This window comes from Eschrichtius robustus, chromosome 3 (assembly GCF_028021215.1).
Source record: "Eschrichtius robustus isolate mEscRob2 chromosome 3, mEscRob2.pri, whole genome shotgun sequence".
NCBI lineage: Eukaryota > Metazoa > Chordata > Mammalia > Artiodactyla > Eschrichtiidae > Eschrichtius > Eschrichtius robustus.
In genome coordinates, this window is record NC_090826.1 from 19222117 (window position 1) to 19242535 (window position 20419).

The 20419-nt window shown below is 50.9% G+C and overlaps 1 protein-coding gene across 1 annotated transcript in view; it reads right to left on the reverse strand.

The window, feature by feature from the left end:
* Positions 1–3591: 3591 nt before the first annotated feature.
* Positions 3592–20419, reverse strand: part of STPG1 (sperm tail PG-rich repeat containing 1) — a 50863-nt gene continuing 34035 nt past the window's right edge. The window contains exons 7-10 of the mRNA XM_068537791.1: positions 18368–18476; positions 14418–14583; positions 5541–5731; positions 3592–3746 (exon numbers count right to left, since the gene is read on the reverse strand). Coding sequence (XP_068393892.1) covers positions 3670–3746; positions 5541–5731; positions 14418–14583; positions 18368–18476 — 543 coding nt within the window. The 3' untranslated portion in view covers positions 3592–3669. The remainder of the gene's footprint in view (positions 3747–5540; positions 5732–14417; positions 14584–18367; positions 18477–20419) is intronic.

The following is a 20419-nucleotide window of genomic DNA, read 5'->3' on the forward strand; positions in this document are numbered from 1 at the left end:
CCTGTAGCCAGGACTCAGGTCAGGCAAGTGAAGCCCTAGCCTCAGGCGCAAAATTAAGAGGAGCCAAAGAGCTCAGTAATCAAGTTAAATCCCAGTCCGATGCAATGCTTTTGAAATTAAGGCCAAAAAAAACCATGATAGAATATCAATACTTTGACGTGAGGGTCAGTATTACTGATGTTTCCTGTGGCCTCTGACTCCCATACAGCTTGCCTGGCACCGCTGGAGCGACCCCATGGAGCACCCAGAGCTGCTCTGCCCACTCCGGGCCTCGCTGCTGCGTCACCCTGGGTGCCGCGTGAGGGTGAAATGGCAGAGCGTATGCAGAGTATCAGCACGTGGCCAGGCACGCAGAGGTGTCCCGCGTCTGTTCGTTTCCTTCCAGAGCCGCCAGAAGCAGGACGGCGGTCTTCTCAACCTTGATTGCACATGGAAATCACCTAGGCAGCTTTTATCCCCACTGCCCAGACCACACCCTGTAGAAATTAAATCAGAATTTCTGGGGTTGGGGCCCAGGCCTCAGTACTTTTAAAGCCCCCCAGGTGATTACGATGTGCACTCAAGGTCGAGAACCACTGCGCTATGGCCGTCATTCCATAGGCCTTGCTGCCTTTGCAACCTGCCAGTGTCTGGCGGGGCTAATGCACACAGGGAACTTTGGGGACCAGTGCAAAGCCTGCTGCCGAGCTCAGGAGTGGGGCCTGCAGCTCCACATCCACCTCCACCCACGGCCTCCAGCCAAGATGCCAAGGCCCATTTCTCTCCCCTCCACACGAACAGACAGCAGATGAGGCCGTCAATGCCTAGGAAGGCCATTTGGACCTCAAGCAAAGAGAGCTCTGAAAGGCTTGAGGAAATTCTGCCCTGCCCTCAGAGAAGGTCGGGGAGCAAAGGGCAGCTCCTGAGCCCGACAGCAGCCATTCCAGGGTTGTCCTTCTCCAAAGAGTGGAAAGGTGAAAGGAGTGAAGGTAAGTCCTTTCTAAACGGGGGTCACTACAAAGGCAGCTGGTGGCTGGAGGAATTGCCATCCCCTGCCTGCAGGTAGCTTTGCACGGTAGACAGCGAGTGAGTGAGGGGAGAAAAGGACGGATGAGGAACGCAGGAGTGAGGGAATGAACAAATAATGAGGAGAAAGAAGGAGGGAGGGAGGGAAGGATAAATAGGTCGACAGGCAGTTGGATGAACACATGGAGGGCCAGATGAAGAGTTCAACAATTAGGTGTATTCACTAGACCTTTGCTGCTCTAAGTGTGGTCCACGGACCAGCAGCGTCGGCATCACCTGGGAGCTCGTTAGAACAACACCTAAAACTAATACAACGTTTTATTTCAATTATATCTCAATTCAAAAGAAAAAAGAAAAAATACGTAGACTCTCGGGCCCCACCCGAGGTCTTTTAATAAGATCTCCAAGTGATTTGCATGCACGTTCAATTTTGGAAAATACTATCAGTACATCCTAACCCTAACTAGACACTTAACAATCACACCAAGAATGTTAATAAAGATACCACTGCCCAGACCCTGCCTCAGATCAGAACTTTGAGGGTCGGGCCTGGGCAGTCTCTATAACAGCTCCCGAAGTGATCCTACCATACAGATGGGGCTTGAGAACCACAGGGCTGGACAGAGCTGTGAGCAGCCTATGACATCTTCAGAGAGGCTGGGTACAACCCAGGCAGACCCTCTGAGCTCAGGGCCTCAGCTCCAGCCGTGTCTTCTATGGAATACCCCGATTCCAACTGGCCAAGAGCAGCCCTGCCATTCTCCTCCCAGAGTCTCCGCTTTCCTGACCCCACTTGGAGGGGTTTCTATAGAGACAGTCCTCACCTGCTGGTGCTCAGCCCAGCTGCCCCAGGGAGGAGCGGCCTGTCTTGTTTTCTATGCAGCCCCTCAAGCATCTGCCTGCAGTGATCCCAGGGCTGGCTGCTTCCAGCCCAGTGGCCTGCTAAGGTCTCCTAGGGTCAGAGGGACCTAAAAGCCAAGGCTTTCAGGTCTGGCCCTATTGTCAAGAGTCTGGGTTCAAAGAAAGGTGCAGCTTCAAGTGTCAGCCTTAAAGGGGTCTTCCAGAATTTCTAGCGCCGAAGTGGACAACTGATGGTTAGCAGAAGAGTTTCCTTTAGCCTGAACAAAAAATTTTTAATTGAAATATGGTTGTTGACATCTCCGATCAAGAAGTTGCACATTTTAAAATTTCCCAGGTTCTTTTGAAAAGTCTGCAGATGTGGCAACAGGTAGCTGGCCTTTAGATGGGCAGCATTCTCAGCTCCTGGACCTCCTCTCGCCTCACCTGTCTTGCTCCCTTGCCTTGCCCACCCAACCCTGCAAGTGCTTGACCTTGAACCTCCAAATTCGGATCCACCTCTTGACCTCTCGGAGAAGCTAAGGACCTGAGCGGACGCAGCACAAGGTGTCCACCTGTAGGTCCAGACCTTGGACGCTCTTGGTGCCGTGCTCCAGGCTGCCTCCCGGTCATCCCAAAGCAGTGGGGCACTTGCGGGAATCTGGTTCACAACAAGGCCAGCTTTGGTGAGAAATGAGAACTCTTTAACTGGACCCGTTGTTCCATCCTTCTCCCTCCCTCTTCCTCACCCGCCCCTCCCTGAAGGGAGAGGCAGTCAGCGGCCAGTTCTGGACTAACAGTCACGGAGGAAAGTCAAAGGAGAAAGCCAAGGGCAAGGGAGGGACACGCGGAGGGGAGGGAGGTGGCACAAGAGGCTTCCACTTACAAAAGCCGAAGACACGTGGATAGTTGGGGAAGGAGGGGATGTGTGGTTAACTCCAGTTCCTCTTGGTTCTTTGAGAATCTTGTCCTCTTGCTGAGGGGGACCGACTTGGCGGGCCAGAAAGGATCCATTAAAGATCATATTGAACTTGAGCACGAGGTGGGAGGGACGGAGACCAGGCCAGGGAAGGGGAGAGGCCGGGCAAAAGTAAGAACCTGCAGGCGCCCCTCAGCCGCTGTGCCCAGGGCTCTGGCCCCAGAGGGTCCTGCCCACATCTGCCCCTTGTGTGCAGAGCCAACAAATGGATGTGGAGGCCTCTCCTGAAAGTGGGTGAAGAGCTCACGTGACCACGGTGACGCTGCCACGCTCTTCCTAGGGCAAGACACGAAGGCTGAGCTGGGGGCGAGGGCCAGGCAACCCCTTCAGGTCCCTGTCACAGCGCCTGTGGGCCTTCCCGGCTCCTGGAACTCCGGGAGGCGTCTGGAGGTCAAGGCCAGAGCGTGGGAGTGTGCCGGGGCCGCGGCCTTGCGCCGCCCACCCTGTGGCCCCGGAGCCCTGGCTCAGCATCGGGCTTCCAGACGGGGCATCTGCCGTCGGCCACCTCCTCCTGGATCCCGAGCTGCATGAGCTCTGAAGGCTGAGGGGAGGCGGGCCAAGCCAGGCCGGAGGGCACGTGGCCAAGTAACCAAGGGGGCTCTGTCAGGTCCTCACTTCTGCTCAGGAATCCACTGGGGTCCGTGGGGTGGGGGTCCACGCTCCAGGGGGCAGCTCAGGACAAGGACAAGCACGGCAGGCCAGCTGTAACACCAGGCTGGGGGCAAGGCCGTCCCAAGTCATCAGCCGTCACACACGAGATGGGCGCTCTCTGAATGACCGTCCGGGGTGCCTGGGGGTAGAGCTGGTGGCCGGGGGGGGGGGGGTCTCCTTGAGCTCGGATGAGGTGACTACAACACTGGGATCCATTTCTTGTCCTCATTGTAGAGAAAGGACTGCTTTCCAGGGAATTCCGGCTTGTATGTGGCTGTGAGAGGAGAAAGAGAGAGTGTTGAGAGGGAAAAGGCCAGTTCTCAAGGTCCTGGCACCCGGCGTCGGAGCGCGTGAGGCCGGCGGGACCCCTGCCCCGGCCCCTGCACCTGACATGTGGGGAGACAGGGAGGGAGGGACTGGCCCTAGGTCGTCCGGCTCTGAACTGGCCCAGGCGGGACTCGAACTCCGGCTCCCCACCTTCTTCAACTCACTAACTTTTTTAACAGAAGAAAATTTACAAAAGAGTTTTGTAGGAAATTTGAAGAGAAATGAATAGAGCAATACTCTTATAGAAGCAAGGTGTCAGCTTAATGCGGTTTTGCTTTGATTTAGTTCAGAAATTTCCGGAAAACTGAAAGCCATCACAATAGCAGCCAGGACCACGCAGGGCTTGGGAACCACAACCCGGCGTGGCTGGAAACTCTCGCGTTGATGCTGATTTGTTCACGAGGGCCGCGCACGGCCTCCGGTACACCCTCAGGAAGCTGCTGAGGGGTCCAGGTAGACCTGCGCCCACTGGAAGCCAAGAAGGCAGATGTTTGCATGCACTTACTCTGGGAGGCCCTCAGGGAAGCCCACCTTGGCCTAGGTGATCACAGCCGCAGGCCCTGGCCTGCACCTGCACTCCAGGTGCCCGCATGGAGAAGATGCTCGGAGAAAGCTCCTAGAGGACTGGGCCAAACAGGGTCAGACGAGGATCCGGCTGGTCTCCGGGGTCCTGGCACCACCACTCCATGGGGCATTCGTACATTTGCGGGACCAAGCTGAGTTCTGCCTGGACTGACCAGATGACCTGTAGGTCAAACCTCTGCCATCTTATCGGCTTATCACTACGTTTCCAAGGACAGAGCCATGAGAATGATATTCTCCCTGTCCCGCCTACCTTACATTTTACTCACCTGTGTGTGTGGAGGGAAGGGGACGCCTCGGGGGGCCAGCGCTGAGCCTCAGTCATCTTTGCCAACGCGGTGTGGGAGCATCCGCGATGCTGATTGAGAGCCTGACTTTCACAGGCCTGGCGGCCACCTCAGCCCTTGCCTTCCCCCTCCCACGCCACCAGCCCATCAGCACACCTGTCATCCCCCAATGCCATAAACCCTGGCCAGTGTCGGGGGTGGTAAATAGCTAGGGGCTCCAAGTAGGCAGGGGAGTGCAGGGACCACCCACTGGAACAAGTCCCTCAGACTATCAGCTCTCAGGCAGGTCCTGGGCGTAACTATATGGCTTGAAAGAGCTGCTCGGGTGGAGCCCTGTTTCATTTCGTGACAGACAAGGCGTCGAGGGGAAAGAGTCTGGGCCTCTGCCCTCCACTCACCCTCCGCAGGGCTATGACACCTTGCTCTCCGGGCCTTTCCCATCTGGGAGGTGACCCCGCCAGACTAGACCCGCGATTTAAACATTCTTAAGAACATGAACTTTTTAGACAAAAGCTATGGCTCTTTTCCCCAGAAAATAATATCTGCGTGCTTCAAATCTGCAGACAATTTCAGGGTCACAGACCCCCTGGAGCCCAGCTTTGTGTCTCTTGAAACAGTCATAGTCCTCGGTTATAAATCCCTGACCTGGATCATCTCTAAGAGCCCTTTCACCTTAAAAAAATAAATTAAAAAAAAAAAACAAAAACCCACCTTTCATACTCTGAAAGTGTAAGCTGAAAAGTCTTCCAGATCCACTCTAACCCCTGTAAACTGTTTGGCAAACAGCCTATAAATCAGTGGTATTTGATGGCCCAGGAATGACAAACAATTCCAGGTTTGGTTTTTACAATCACTGAAAGCAGTCCTCTGACCTGGGCCGGGCAGGCCTGGCTGGGACGGCGCCACTGTCCACCGGCTGGTGTTGGACACGAAGGATGCACTGGAGATGAAGTGCTTGGGGGGCCCCGTGTAGTCCACGATCTCATACTGCCCAGGGCCTGGAAGAGGCGGCTTCGGGGGCAGAGGCAAAGGCTGGGCAGAGAAATTTAGGATGGCGTTTCTCCTTCAGAAAAGACAAAAATGGGAAGATGTCACTAAATCAGTCTATTGGAGAAATGGCAGTTTTTCGACATAGCCAGGACCTGCCCAGCGCCCAGCCATTTGCGAGAGGACTGGATGAGGCACTGGGAGACCCGTTTCTTCTTCCGGCTCCACTGCTGGTGATCTGGGGACCCTGGACCCCAGTCTTCTCGCCTGCACAAGGGCAATCATAACGGTACCTACCCCGTAGGCTTGTTTTCAGGGTTAAAGGAGATGACACACCTAAAACACGGTATTCAGGACAGGGCCCAGCACAAAGTGAGAGCTCAGTACATTTGTCGTTGTGGATGACGGATGTCGTTGAGCTGATCAGGAATGGCAGAAGGCATCGATGCCATGTGCCAACTCTGATCGCTTGGTAGTGCCTGGCTGGAGCTCCATGTAAAGAACTGAGGCCTCCTTTGGACTCTACGGGAAGAGCATTGGTGAGCCACTTATGATGTCTGCCATGGCCAGGAAATGGGAAGAGGCATCCCAGATTCCAAGGATTTGCCATCCCAAGACTAGTAGATCTTTAGAGGCCATTCCAGCACTGACATCTCAGAAACTTATTAAACATCTTTTTGGCAAGGCAGGATGTAGGAGTGGAAAAATACTGGGTTGGAAATCAAGAGACCTCTGAATAACGATCACCACTTAGATTGCAGTTGTTTTCAGGTCTGTCTTCCCCCCTTCAGGAAAGGGAGTCTTTTAAGCCTGTTATTGAGAGAATAAATGAAAGAGAGAACCTGTATTCGAGCCCTCACTCTGTTACTAATTCACTCTGGGACTCAGTCTCCCCATCTGTAAAATGAGGGGGTTGGACATGACGACCTCTGAGGTCCCTTCCAGCTGTGACCTCCCATCTGGCCTTGATTCAGAGAGGTCCACTGGGTTGCCCAGGAATCCTGGGATTGTTAACAGGGAACGCCCTACCCTCCAGGCCATGCAATAGAAGGGCTGCCCATTTCTGCCTCACATCTGAAGCTTCTTCTAAGGTCTCTCACCAAAATGAAAGAGAGATTTCTCAGAGCCTTGAATGGCCCCAGGAGACTCACCACAGCTCAAAGCCAACCCACCCAAACAGAGGAGGGAACTGGGATGCCCAGCCACCGGAACTCTGCTGCCCTTTGGCCAACACCTTCTGAAGCAGAGGCATTCTTAGACTCGGAGAGCTAGAGGAGACCTAGAGATGTCTTACCCAACATCCTTATTTTGCTTAAGAAGTTGGTGCCCAGAGAGAGAAAGTGAGTTACCCAATGTCACAGAGCAGGTTTGTGGTAATGCCAGCACCGGAACTCAAGTCTTGGTGGCTAGCAAGATGGGGAGGGCATTGTGGCAGAGGAGAATTTTCGAGTTTTAGAGCCACACAGACCTGAGTCTGAATATCAGGCAGCCAAGTCCCTGGACCTCTCTGTTCCTGGCAACAAGGAGCAGTAACACTCACTCCTTACATGCGGGTTCATGACTGGAGAAAAGCTATGTAAGGTGCCTAGCAGAGCGTCCGAACACAGTAAGTGCTCAGTAAAAGCAGGTGTGTTATTACGACGATCCCTTGCAGCACCACCATCCGCTGCCTGGACGGGCAACGGAGCCTCAGGAAAGTGAGGTTAGGGGGCCTCTCACCAGAGTTACCTTGGGGCAGGGTGGACACTCCCGCTGCCAGCGGAGGCTGCTGGAGGCTGCCTGCTAGAGGCTCACATCTTGGGATGGAGGAACAGCTGGCTTGGATGTGTATACTTAGGATAAAGGTGTCCACAGGAAAAGGGGGGAAAACGTTGTCTCCTTTCTTTCCCTCCAGTCTGCGTGGAAGAACTGGTTACAGTGTGTGATCCACCACTCTCCCCTTACAAACAGAAGCTGGCGTCTCCTTGTTCCGGCTGCATCACCCCTTCAGAGCACCCTCAGAAATCTGAACATTGAGAGACAGGCTTGATTCCTGGAAGTCAGAGGCGGAATGAGCCAACCACCGCATGAGCTTACTCCATGGGTCCGGGTCGCCCTGAGTCTTTGAGGAAACTGTGAGATGTCTACTCTCCTGACCAGGGGCAGCCTGCAGGGAGCTGGGCAGCGGGGGTCAGCGTCTCACCAGATTCTTGCTGAGAGTGAGTGAGACATGTCCCTTACCCTCCCCTCCATCCACATGCCCAGGAGAGGCTTGGCCCCACCAACTCAGCTCCCTGGATCTTCGGACAGTGCCAGCCCCATGTGCAGCTCTGTGCCAGGCACTCTGGGGGGTCCAGGCTGTTCTGTGCTAAGACACAGACCCTGAATGCCCCGGAAGGCTTGACAATCCACTGCCAGTGACAATCATGACCGGTGACAACTTACAGGCTTTGCACTCAGACAGACGTGAGTTTGAATCTCTGCTTCCCCATCCACTAGCTGTGCATCCTTAGAAAAGTCTCTTAATCTCCCTAAGCCTCAGTTTCTTTGTCTGTAAAACGGTGGATAATAATACCTGCCTTCCAGGGTTGTTATGAAGATTAACGAGTGCTTTACTGGTACCATTTTTTTTTTTTTAACATGAAATGTTAGAATAGAGGTGAGAGAGACTAATTCCAACTGGGTGAATCCAGAAATCTACCCTAGAAGAGGTAACATTTGCTCTGAAAGGTAAGCAGGAATTCTTCGGGTAGAAAAGGTGGAGATGGGGGCATTTCCCACAGAGGAAACAGCAGGGGCAAAAGCCTGGAAGAGGGACAAGCCGTGCTGCATGGGGCCGGGATTGGGGCACAAGGAGCCAGAGGCTAAGCCCCTGGACCGCCTTCAAGCCTCCTTCCACCCGTGAATTCTGGGTTGTTCGTTTGGTTTTCCAACCAACCCCCATTACAGGCCCTGAGGAGGACCTAAAGGAAAACTCCTACCAGTGGCCTCTCAATGCAGCCTAACTCCCAGGTCACCTCCCAGAAACACCCAGCGCAGGAACTTCCCTGGTGGTCCAGTGGTTAGGACTCCGCGCTTTCACTGCTGTGGCCCCGGGTTCGATCCCTGGTTGGGGAACTAAGATCCCACAGGCTACCCTGTGCGGCCAAAAGAAAAAAAAAGAAGTGACCAGAAATACCCAGCACAGCGTTGTCCAACGACTCCATGCCTTTGCCGTGCTGTTCCTTCTGCCAGGAGCACCTCCTTTCCCTGCCAACTCTGATTCCCTCTTTGCTTCTCACCTCCTCCAGGGAAACTCCCCCGGCCACAATCCTCCCCCTTCCCCGCCTCCCTTCCTGGGCTCCATAGAGGAGCACCGGTTTTGGAGTCAGATGAACCTGGATTCCACCCTCTGCTCTACCACCCGGGAGAGTCTGTGTCCCCTGTAAACTCTATGTAACGATCCTGACCCGTGGGAGAGTTGGAAGATGATGCTGTAGAAAGTCTGTGAAAACTCTGAGCTGGGGGAAGCTGGCACCTCAATACACTGTAGCCATTCTTCTCTTCTCTGCACGAGACACATTACTTTTCTATGCTTTTTACTTGCCTAGCTCTTTAATGCAGGGGATGGTGTCTTATCCATCACTGAGGCCCTGGTCCCTATTCCCGAGGACATTTGCCTAACTGCAGAGAGAAGCAGAGGGGTTGAAGCAAGTAGGGGAGCCCAGGCATCTGAACCCCACCTGACAGTTTTATCCTCATCCAGGGCTGGTCCTTCCATGTCATCATGGGGCTGGGCAGATCACTGAGGTCAGACTGAATCAAACCCAGGGCAGCCACAGTGCATTGTAACCAGGGCTTTTATGAGCCTCATCGCCCAGTGTTAAAAGCCAACCTGGTCCTGCCCCGTGGAAAAAAACATCTGTCAAAGGCTCTGAGTTGGCCACAACTGGATTAGGTTGTGTTTGCAGCTTCCAGTGTGAGCTGTTTGCAAATCACCAAAGAATAAAGAATGTCTCCGAGGACTCAGCAGGTCACTTGGGGAGGGCATCCGAGACCCTCGGGACACTCCCAGGCACAGATTCACTCTGCCTCAGGGATTCCCAGGGTCGGGAGGGATAAAGGGGCAATTTTTTTCTCATCATTAAAGGGCAGCCGATTGCCTCTGGGGTGGAATGCGGTATCTGTTTAACAGGGTAGTGGGTGACAGATTACAGCTGCTTGGGAAGAAGCATCCCATATCTAATTGAAAATCCCAGGGGAACTTTAGGTGGGTCCAACGTAATTACCCAAATTGGAGTGGGGCCGACGGGGCTTGATTCTTCGGCTCTGGCTGTGACAGGACAGCGTGTCTGAGCAAAACCAGTGGTTTAAAAACTCCAGGAAGCAGATCAAGGGTTAGAAAGATGTCAGTGGGTGTTTCACCTCCCTGCTGGCGTGAGTTGGAAGGCAGCACCTAGGAGGAAGTATTCTGATCTCCAAAAGCCCTTCCCCTGACTCACCCTGATCCATTGAGTCATCGCTGTGACGGATGCTGAAGACCTACAGAAGTGAAACCCTGGCTGATAGCCTCCCCCAGAGACCCCCTGGAAGCTGGTAAATCCTCTTAGCTTTTGAGTCAGCAACGTGGCCATAACAAAGAGACACTCTGTGACGTGTTCTTCAGCTGAGGAGCCCAGAAATGGCCACGCCAACAACCCCACAGCCCCTCACAGCATCCGTGCTGCGGGGCCACTCAAGAAACATCAGGTGAGTGCAGAGGGCTCGCTCACACGTTTCGATAAAAGTACAAATCACGCACGTCAAAAGCTTACAGTTTGCCAGATCTGGTGAGTTATGCGGGTCGTCTTTTTTTATCCTTGCAAGCCTGTTGTAAAGTGTGCTTGCCCCAACTCACAGAGGATGAATTTGAATTCCCAGGGAGTTAAGTGACCACCCCCCCCCACGCCCCTACCCACAGCCTCCCAGGGCTGGTGAGAGGGGAAGGCGGGAGTTTCAGCGGCCTGACTCCCTGCCTGTGCTAATGCCCTCGGTGCCCCGGCCTCTGCAGCCGGTTCCCAGCTCAGGAGGCCAGCAGGGGTCGGTAACACGGCACCAGCGACCCCAGCGAGAATTAACATCTCCCCCGGTTCTCCCTGCATCCTGAAGAAAGCAGCGCCGAAATATCATTTTTGCAAACTGGAACCCCACCCATGAATGGGGAGCCACACACTTCCAAGCAAGAGAAACAAGGGCAGGCCTCACATCCTGTCACATGCGTGTGACACCTGGGCAGCCCGTGCTTCCACAAAAGAAACACTGTGGTGATTCTCAGATTCTCCACCACTGCCCCATGCAGCCCCCGGAGATCTGAGTATGATTAGGCTTGATGTGGACAAAGTCTCAGCATATCGATGGGGAGGAAACAACGCAGACCTTCTCCGGGGCCTGACAACCCCAGGATGGGCCCTCAGGTGCTCCTGCCCCTCTCTTCCCTCCAGGGTCACAGGAAAGGAAACAGAATTTGAATTTGAGAGACTGGAGTTTGGATACTCCTTCAATACTATCATATTTGGCTGTATCTTTTCTTTATATTACATCCCTTTCTCCATCATCCCACATAAATGGATGGATGCTATTTTGGAATAAACAACAGCACACTTTAGTTTTATCTCTTTGCTTTTAAATGAAATTACAGACTTCTCAACTTCATCCTTTCCATGTCAACTCAACAATATATACTGGACTTCCTCTGTGGGTCCTGGCTGGCCCCATGTTCACTGCCTCCGTACGCTCTCCGAAGTGACATGGTGAGCAAAGCTGGGGTCACAGAGTGTGAGAAATGGAAAGATTTCCCCTCTTTTCACACATGGAGAAACAAAGGCCCAGGGAGGCGCTGAGAGCAGCCCCAGACTGCAGAGCCTGCCGTGGAGGCTGGGGCACTGTCCACTCACCAGGGTGAACCCAAGTTTAAGAGACACTGGGTTTGACAGGTCTCTTTACTGCGGGCCTTCTCAGAGCCTTTAATAAGCTCATGTATACTGTGATGCACCCATGGGCAGAGGGATTGTATGCAGTGCTTCCTAGGTTTATTAACAGAGGATCCACCAATCACGAAGCATCACAGAGAGCCAGTGCGCCCCAGATACCCCCAGACACACCAGCACTACTGCACTGCTCCCACCAGAAAGCTGGCGCCCTTGGGGGGGGTGTGTGGTCATGCAACCTTGGGGCCCACACGATCCGGCGTTTTGTGGCACGTTCCTCTGCCTTGCTCTGGAGTTGTTGCCAGGTGAGCCTGAAGGTATGGATGGTGCTCTGTCCACGTGAGCTCCCCCATAGCCCTCAGCACAGCACCAGAAACCTCCAGGGCCTGCTGACTGACAGATGCAAATGCCATAAAATGAGGCTATTTCAAACCACTGGTCCAAACTCGGATGCAGGCCAAATGACACTGCTCTGGGGAAAGCGGTTAAACACCGAGGGTTCCTCACTCTCCTCTCATCGTTTCCCTGAAGAAGCTTCCAGAGTCAGGGTGGGGGCTTGAGCCTCCATGCCACAAAACAGCTGCATCCGCTATCGTCATATATCCTCTCTAGGATATAGAATAATAGCTGCTGTAATAAGAAGAGTGAGAGCTATTTTCAAGCACTTTCTCATCTAATCCTCACAGAACCCCCATGAGATAAGGTTCTTATCTCCACTTAATACATGGAAACATGGAGGCTCAGGGAAGAGAAGTCTCTGCTAGAGACAGAGCTGTGATTCTCGCTCAGGTCTGCTAACCCCAAAGCCCGTCCTCTCTCCCACTCCATTTGGGGGCAGCATAGGGAAAGGTTGTGCGTAGTGGTGCCCAAGCCAACCCGGAGGCAGGAAGTCCCTGACGTTTGGAGAGAGCCTGTTTCTGGAGACTTTCCCGCCCCGGTCCCGAGTCCTGCAGCCTATGAAGGGTCAAACTGCAGAACCCCAGATCCGAAGGGCAGAAGGGACTCAGCGGGTGGACTCCATCTGAGGTCTGAATCCCTTCCCCAGGTCCTGGGTTGGACTCAGCAGGCTCATGTCCTGCGCCTCTCCCTTACCCCTGACCCCTTGCCCTGGGCTGATGGTCCAAGTAGACCCTGTGTTGCCAGCCTCCCCGGGCCACCCAGGCTTCTGACCCCCCTGTGGCTATGCGCCCAGCCGGCTGCCTGACCTCTCTGGAGGGTCCCAGGTGGCTATACCCTTAGTCCCAGCCCCGCTGGTCAGCCCTCCCAACAGCCAATCCTGTTGACAGTGACAGGACAGCTGACCTTAATGGCACTTAGTTCTAGAAGTTCTAGACCCATTTGAGGAATATTAAGCCCTGTGAATTTTTGAGCCTCTGAGGTGAAAGTAACATTAAATGTACAGGAGATTGAAGAAAGTAACACAAATCCCTGTCTTTTAAAATTTGTGTTATTGACTCACTATTTGTACCTACTATATCAAATATATTATTAAAATCAGAAAGCAACTTTCAGACAAATTATCCCCCCTTTACTTTACAACCAAGGGCATGCAGGCTCAGAGGGGTTAGCACAGTGCTGATGGTCACACAGCATGAATAGAGCAGAGCTGAGGTTAAAATCTAGCAGGTCTGACCAACTCCGAAGTCTAGGCTTTTAACCTATCAGTACAAAGCTATGAGAGTTTCACCACTTTCGTATATCCTGCCACCCCAGTGGAGATTTTATATTATAAAAATAGAATAATATCAGCACCAGGAGAGTACAGCAACATGGGGAATGTTGGAAGATCCAAACAGTCCTGAGCCTGAGTCCCAGGGGCATCTCAGGTTAGCTGTGTGGACTTACGCAAGCCTTTCAGCCTCGCTGAGGCCTGGCTTCCTCCTCTATGAAGTAAGAATAATCATTCCTACAATAGTTGTTATGGGGACTTCCCTGGTGGTGCAGTGGTTGAGAATCCGCCTGCCAATGCAGGGGACACGGGTTCGAGCCCTGGTCTGGGAAGATCCCACATGTCGCGGAGCAACTAAGCCTGTGCGCCACAACTACTGAGCCTGCGCTCTAGAGCCCATGAGCCACAACTACTGAGCCCGCGCGCCTAGAGCCCGTGCTCTGCAACAAAGAGAGGCCACCGCAATGAGAAGCCCATGCACCGCAACAAAGAGTAGCCCCTGCTCGCCACAACTAGAGAAAGCCCACGTGCAGCAACAAAGACTCAATGCAGCCAAAAATAAAATAAATTTAAAAAATAAATTAAAAAAAAAAGTTGTTATGATCATTGAAGAAGATGTTAAGTTCCTGGCATGCAGTAGTTACTCAATAAATACTACGTATCCGGGGCTTCCCTGGTGGTGCAGTGGTTAAGAATCCGCCTGCCAATGCAGGGGTCATGAGTTCAACCCCTGGTCCGGGAAGATCCCACATGCCGCGGAGTAACTAAGCCCGTGTGCCACAACTACTGAGCCTGCGCTCTAGAGCCCGCAAGCCACAACTACTGAGCCTGCGAGCCACAACTACTGAAGCCCGCACGCCTAGAGCCCGTGCTCCACAACAAGAGAAGCCACTGCAGTGAGAAGCCCGTGCACAGCAAGGAAGAGTAGCCCCCGCTTGCCACAACTAAAGAAAGCCTGAGTGCAGCAACGAAGACACACACACACGCAAAAAAAAATACTACGTATTCAACAAGTATTTCTTGAGCACCTGCTATGTGTCAGCAAGGGCCCCAGGAGAGCAACTCGGCCTGTGTCTGCCAAGCTGTGACACCCCTTCTTTTTCTCCCCAGGTTCGGGTCCTTCCCCAGAACCACCTTCCAGGAGAAACATCAGGTTGGTCAGGACTCACCGGATAAGAGGCTTTTTCTGAGCTTTGGTGTGACCTTTCGGGTTGTAATAACCGGGTCCTGGGCCTGTCGATGTCAGTGTTAATCCACGGCCAGTTTTTGATTTAAAACAAGACATTAATATCTTCGGCGACTGCTTCACAAGGGATTCGTTGACATTATAATGCCCTGAGCAGAAAGAAATTTTAACACAGAATAAAGAACTCCTCTCAAATAAATAAAAAGCAGTAAGAATACATTTAATGACTATAAGGCAGTATCACTCCAGGATGGTCAAGTAGAAGGGGCCTGGAATAACTGAAAATAACGCTCACCATTTAGAGAACATGTGTATGTGCATCACATATGTAGCTCATTTAATCCTCACGGCAGCCCTGCAAGGTGGGTATTAGCACCTCCATTCTAAACATGAGGAAATAGACTCAGAGATATTCAGGAATTTGCCAAAGGACATTCATCTAACCAGGGCCTAAGCCCAGCTTCCTCCTCCATAAACTAAGGATAATAATTCTTCTAACAACTGGGAGGCTATGGTAGAAAAAGAACATTTTAGGTTCCTGGCACATGGTAGCTGTTTAGTAACTATTATGCAATCAACAAATATTTATTGAGCACCTACTATGTGGACCCAGAACCACCTTTCTACAAGGTCCATGCTTTCCCACCATGCCTTGTCTCAAGAAACTGTCAGAATATAAGTAATTTGGTTGTGCACAAAGCTTTAAGGAAGAAGAGAATGATCTGAGCTGGGGTAAACAGGGAGAAGTCTCACCCTAAATAATAAGTAACCCTGTAAATGGGGGCAGGCATTTTGGGGTGCAAAGCGGCAGTACTAGGCAAAGGCCTTCAAGATGCTGCACACTTTGACCCTGGCTTCCTATTACTTGGAAATTAAGGAAATTATTCAACATAATGGAAAAGCTCTAAGCCTAAAGATGTACACAACAGCAGTAGCTACAGTGTGAGAAACGATGAATAGCCCAAAGGTCCAAGTACAAGGGCACAGTTATGGGAAAACAGCCTAATCTGGTGGACTATCAGCCCTGAGGGTGGTAAATGCAAAGGCCATGAAGCCTATGGCAATGTTCTCGAAAATAAAGGTGAGCGAGAAAAGTAAAATAGAGCCTAACAGTCTATACTGTATATACTGTGATATCAATGTGCAAATGGATACATGTGAATAAAAATAGGTGGGAACCCAGAAAAGTGGGAAAAACTATATTAATGGTGGTATTGTGGGTGGGAAAAATATTTCAAATTTTCTAAACACTGTAAAGTTAATTTTTTAAAAAATAAAATCGACTTTTTCATTGCAAAAGCACTGAAAACAACAATATGGGACATATTAGCAAGATTTTATTTAAATGGGAATACTCAATGATGGCAAAGGTGAGGGAAAGCATATTTCTCATAGAAGCAGGAGGATAAATTATCTCTGTGCTGAAGGGCAATTTGGTCACAAATATCAAAAACCTTAAATATTTTACATACCTTTTGACTTAGCAATTTCACATTAGGCAATTTATGTAAGGAAATAATCTTGATTGTACACAAGTTGTGAGCTATAAGGATGTTTGCTCCCACTCTATTTATATGAGTGATCCATTTAAAACAATCTAAATGCCAGCAAGAGGGCATTTGTTCCTTAACTGATGGTACCACCAGATAATGGAATACTATGCATCCATTAACAAAAGATGTTCTAGGAGGATTTTTAATAACATGAAAAGATGGTCCCAATATATGCTTAAGTCAAAAAAAACCAAAAAACAGATGTCCAGTCAGCAGAATTTATAATACTGGTATATCTCTCAAATTACCTTTCTGGGTTTTTTACATATACATATACTTATTTTTTATTTTTATTCCCCCTACCAAAAAAAATAGTTTAAAGCAACGCTTGATTATAAAAATGTTAAAAAGCAGAAGCAAGGGGGAAAGGCATTCATGCTCCCACGGCCCAGAATAAACCAGGGTTGAACTCTGTGCTGTATTTACCCTGGTCTTTCCATCGTGCACTGGATGCTGTCTCATGGTGTTGGGCCCACAGCGTGGATTCCATTGTGTCACCCACGTTTTTCAAGTGACACTTTACCGTAGTTGTTTCCCCATGTTCTAATAACTTTTTTTTTTTTAAGGAGAAATAGAGAGGTGGACGTTGGGGAAGTGCTTGGCCTTGTGTTTGATGCAGCCAGACTTTAGAAAATCCAGCCAGCCAATGTGTAAAGGTGAGCATTTTGCTCAGAACTGAAGGCAGACCAGACCTGGCCCTCAGCCCCTGAGCCCGGGGAATTCTGAGCGGGCGGAACACAGCAGGGATGCCAAGCATGGCTCCACATCTGGTTTCTTCCCACAAGGGGGAGAAGCAGAAACCACAGCATTTTTCTGAGAGGTCAAAGCAGATTGTTTCTCTCAGAGAAGCAGATTCCCCAGGCTGTGGCCCCTGGCAAATTTGGGGGATGTGGGGAGAGTTCTGAAGGCACCAGGCATCGAGCTGGATGTAGGGGGGGCCTGGATTCAAATCCAGCAGTGGGACCCTGGACTAGTCACCTGCTTTCTATATGTCATTTTTGCTTGTAAAGTGGGAATATAATAATATTAATAATAACCCACACTCTCTGAGCACATATGTGCCAGGCAACACTCCATGGAGTTTTGAAAGCTCCTGGCACACAGTAGGAGCTTAAAAGATGCTGGTGCCCACCTCTCCCCTTCCTGCTGTGGTACAAGGGGCCCCTCTGGACCCTCCCAGAGGGAGGAGCTGCCCACTTCCCCAGGCTCTCTGGTGGAACCTCTGGCCAAACCCCAGGGATGCCGGCTTTGTTCTCCTGTATAAACAAACAAGGTGGGGTTTTGCCTGTGGTGATGCAAGGCAGGGAGCTTTAGCCAGGCTTAGCCTCCTAATTAGGGCTGGTTTTGTTATTCAGCCTCAGACTGATCTTCTCAACTTCAATCTGGATTTGCTGAAATCTGACATGCGCTGCGATTTTGTCCACACCCCCATCTGAGAAGCATGATTGCAGAGGTAAACCCTCCCTGCTCCTCCTCTGGGCTCTGGGGCCCAGAGCTCCCTCGGGGGTCTTCTGGACCTGTTTGGGAAGGTCTAGTCTAACCAGTGCTCCTGGAGTATGGACTGCTATGTCGCCAGACCCCTCTGGAAAATTTTCACTAAGGCTGGTGCGGGGAGGAGGTCTGAGGGCACAGAACAGGTGCAATGTCTCTCCCCAGCCCAGCGGGGAAAACATCTGCAGGTGAACCCTTGTGTGTTCCTGAATCCCGGAGGCTTCAGAAGTCACACTGGGATGACGGGGTTAAAAGGTTCCTCAGTCAGACACCTCTGGGCTTAGGCCTGCCATTTATCAGCTGTGTGACGCTGAGCAAGTTGCTTCAACTCTCTGGACCTCCATTTCCTCACCTGAAACACAGGACTAAGAGTGTGGCCCTATGAGGACAGATGTGTGAAGACCGCGTGGAAAAACTTAGCACTGAGTAGGTGCTCTGTGAACAGAGCTATTTCCCATCATTTGATGATAGATGATGAAGCCGCTTTGTAGGCATGGGAGGAAAGGAATATTGCAGCCGAGTGTCCAAGGATCAAGACGTACTGTGTGCCCCGCCTCCCCCCAGCGCCTGGGATGGCACCTGGGGTATGCGCACGCGCACACTTCTGGCATGAGAAGCCCCTCCCCAGCTGGCTGCCCAAAGCAGGTGTGCTGGGTCTGGAAGGCAGGCCAATGTGATAGGCCGCCCCGGGGTCCATTTCCAGAGCCAGCCGTTCTTCCTCTGAATGGGGAGCCAGTCTTCTCCTCTCTGTACAATACCTGCCTGCACCCCCTCTTCCCCCAATGCCTAACTCCTTCCAAAGAGACTCCCTGTGAAGGAATGGGTGCCCTGATGATCAGATCTGGTACAGGAAGCCTTAGGTCAAGGCCAGTGAGAGGCAGCTGCTTACCTGGGGCAGGTCCTGTTTTAGTAATAGTGAAAAGTCCTCTCTGGGTTTTGGACATGAACCCGGCTCGGGCACAAACGTTGTTTGTCTGTTTGCAGCAAGAGACAGAGGCCTGGGGGAGAAAATAAGCACGGTGTGCTCAGTGTCTTGCCTTTCTTTGTCCTTGTTGTTGTGTCTGGACGAGGGGCACTTTGGGGTAAAAAAAAAAAAAACAAATTTAAACGTGTCTTCAGAAAATGAGCAGACGTGAGTGGAAAAGGTCACACTGGCTGTGCCTTCACCTTCACCCCAGCTGGAGTGGGGGAAGAGTTTGTCATCACCAGCCAGTGTCTGGTGACCCAACACAACACAGAGGACGGTGCCCTGAACCAGCCGGCGGACCTGACTTCTGGGCTCGCTCCCCGCACACAGGGCAGGGCATCCTGCTCAAACGGATTAATTTCTCTGAATTTGAGTTTTCTCATCTGTAACGTGGATCAGATAATCCCTGCTCGACTAGAGGCAGAGTGCTGTTGGGTTGGGGGTAGGGGACAGCCGGTCAACACAAATCATCTGTTTTTTTTAAAAAAGTGTGTAACGTTACACAGGCAAATTATTTTCATTATTTTTTCTACGATTTTCATTCTTTTCGGAACACTTAGTCCTGCATATCCCCACCCTGATTCCTCACTGCTCAAATAATCCTTCTATACGTGCGGGATTTAGGACGTACAAAGAAATTGTGTAATTTAAGATTATGGTCAGATTTGTAAGCACTGTCTTGACTTTTCTGGGCGGACCAGAAATTTAGAATTTTGGTTGACCCAGGCAATATACATTAGAGAGTGTCCAGTGAGTTCAGAATTCTAAAAATAATTTTGGAAAAAAAAAAAAAAGAACCCTGAGATCATTCTTAAGATGAATCGTAAATATTTTAAAAGCTAATTTGCAGTCAGTCTCCTGTATTCATTAGATAAAAGATGCAATAAAAATTGTGCCTGCAATGGCTGGAATATTTACTGAACGAGTGAAACTATTTGCTGGGGCCAGGATGGCTTGATTTTCTGTGCTACTCCTTTGTCAAAAAAAATGTTTCTCGAGAAATGCAGATGGCATTTTGATTTTGTGTTGACAAAGGCGGAGGAATTTAGTTTTTCCCAGGGTCCTAACGGCCAGACTGCCTGCAGAGAGGGCAAACAAAAAGATCAGATGGACCAGGCTAATTACTGGACACGGGGAGAAGAGCCAGGATGCCAGAGAGGAAGTAATAACAGGTACCAAGGGACAGGCTTCCAATAGAGAAGCGGGGGATCGCAGTAAGCAAAGGTAGAGAGGTCTTGACAGCCTCAAAGCACAGTGTGGCTAACAGGATTACCGCATTTCTGCTCCTCGCCAGTTGACTCAACCATTGTTCTCCAGGTCTGAAAAAAGCCTCCTGTAGACAAAACACTACTTCAGCTTTATTCCTCGCCCAGACAGAAAAGCAACAGGAAAAGGGGACATTTTTGTATACACTGAGTGTGTGTGTCGCTGGAAGATTTCACCATTAGACTAAGAAGAGTCAGCTCCACTGGCAGGTTAAAAAAGAATGAAGCAGATTTATTGTATTGCCATGGGAAAAAACAAATCCCAGATATAATTAAGTAGAAAATGCACGCGTACCGTGGACAGCATAATCCCAAAACCAAGGGAAGGACCAAGGGAGGAAGAGAATATGAACAATATTGCCCCTGGTTTTTGATGTTTGTTTGCAGAGCAGAATGATGAGGGACTTCCACTTTCTGGCTCATGGGTTTCTGTGATGTTTGAAGATATTTTATGATGAGGATGTATTATTTTCAGAGCCACATTAACACAATAATGAACAAAAACCATGCAAACTAAAATTGATCTGGTGGCAGAGTCCTGACGTGGGGAATGGTCATTTCTTGATTAACAAAGGAAGTTATTCCTTTGGAGTCATAAACATTTATTGCATGATTACTGCATGCCAGGACCTGAGCTGGGCCTCGGGGATAGGAAGCCAGGGTGAAGGAGCAGTGCGCTGGGGAGGTGAAGGCGTGAAGCGCTAACACT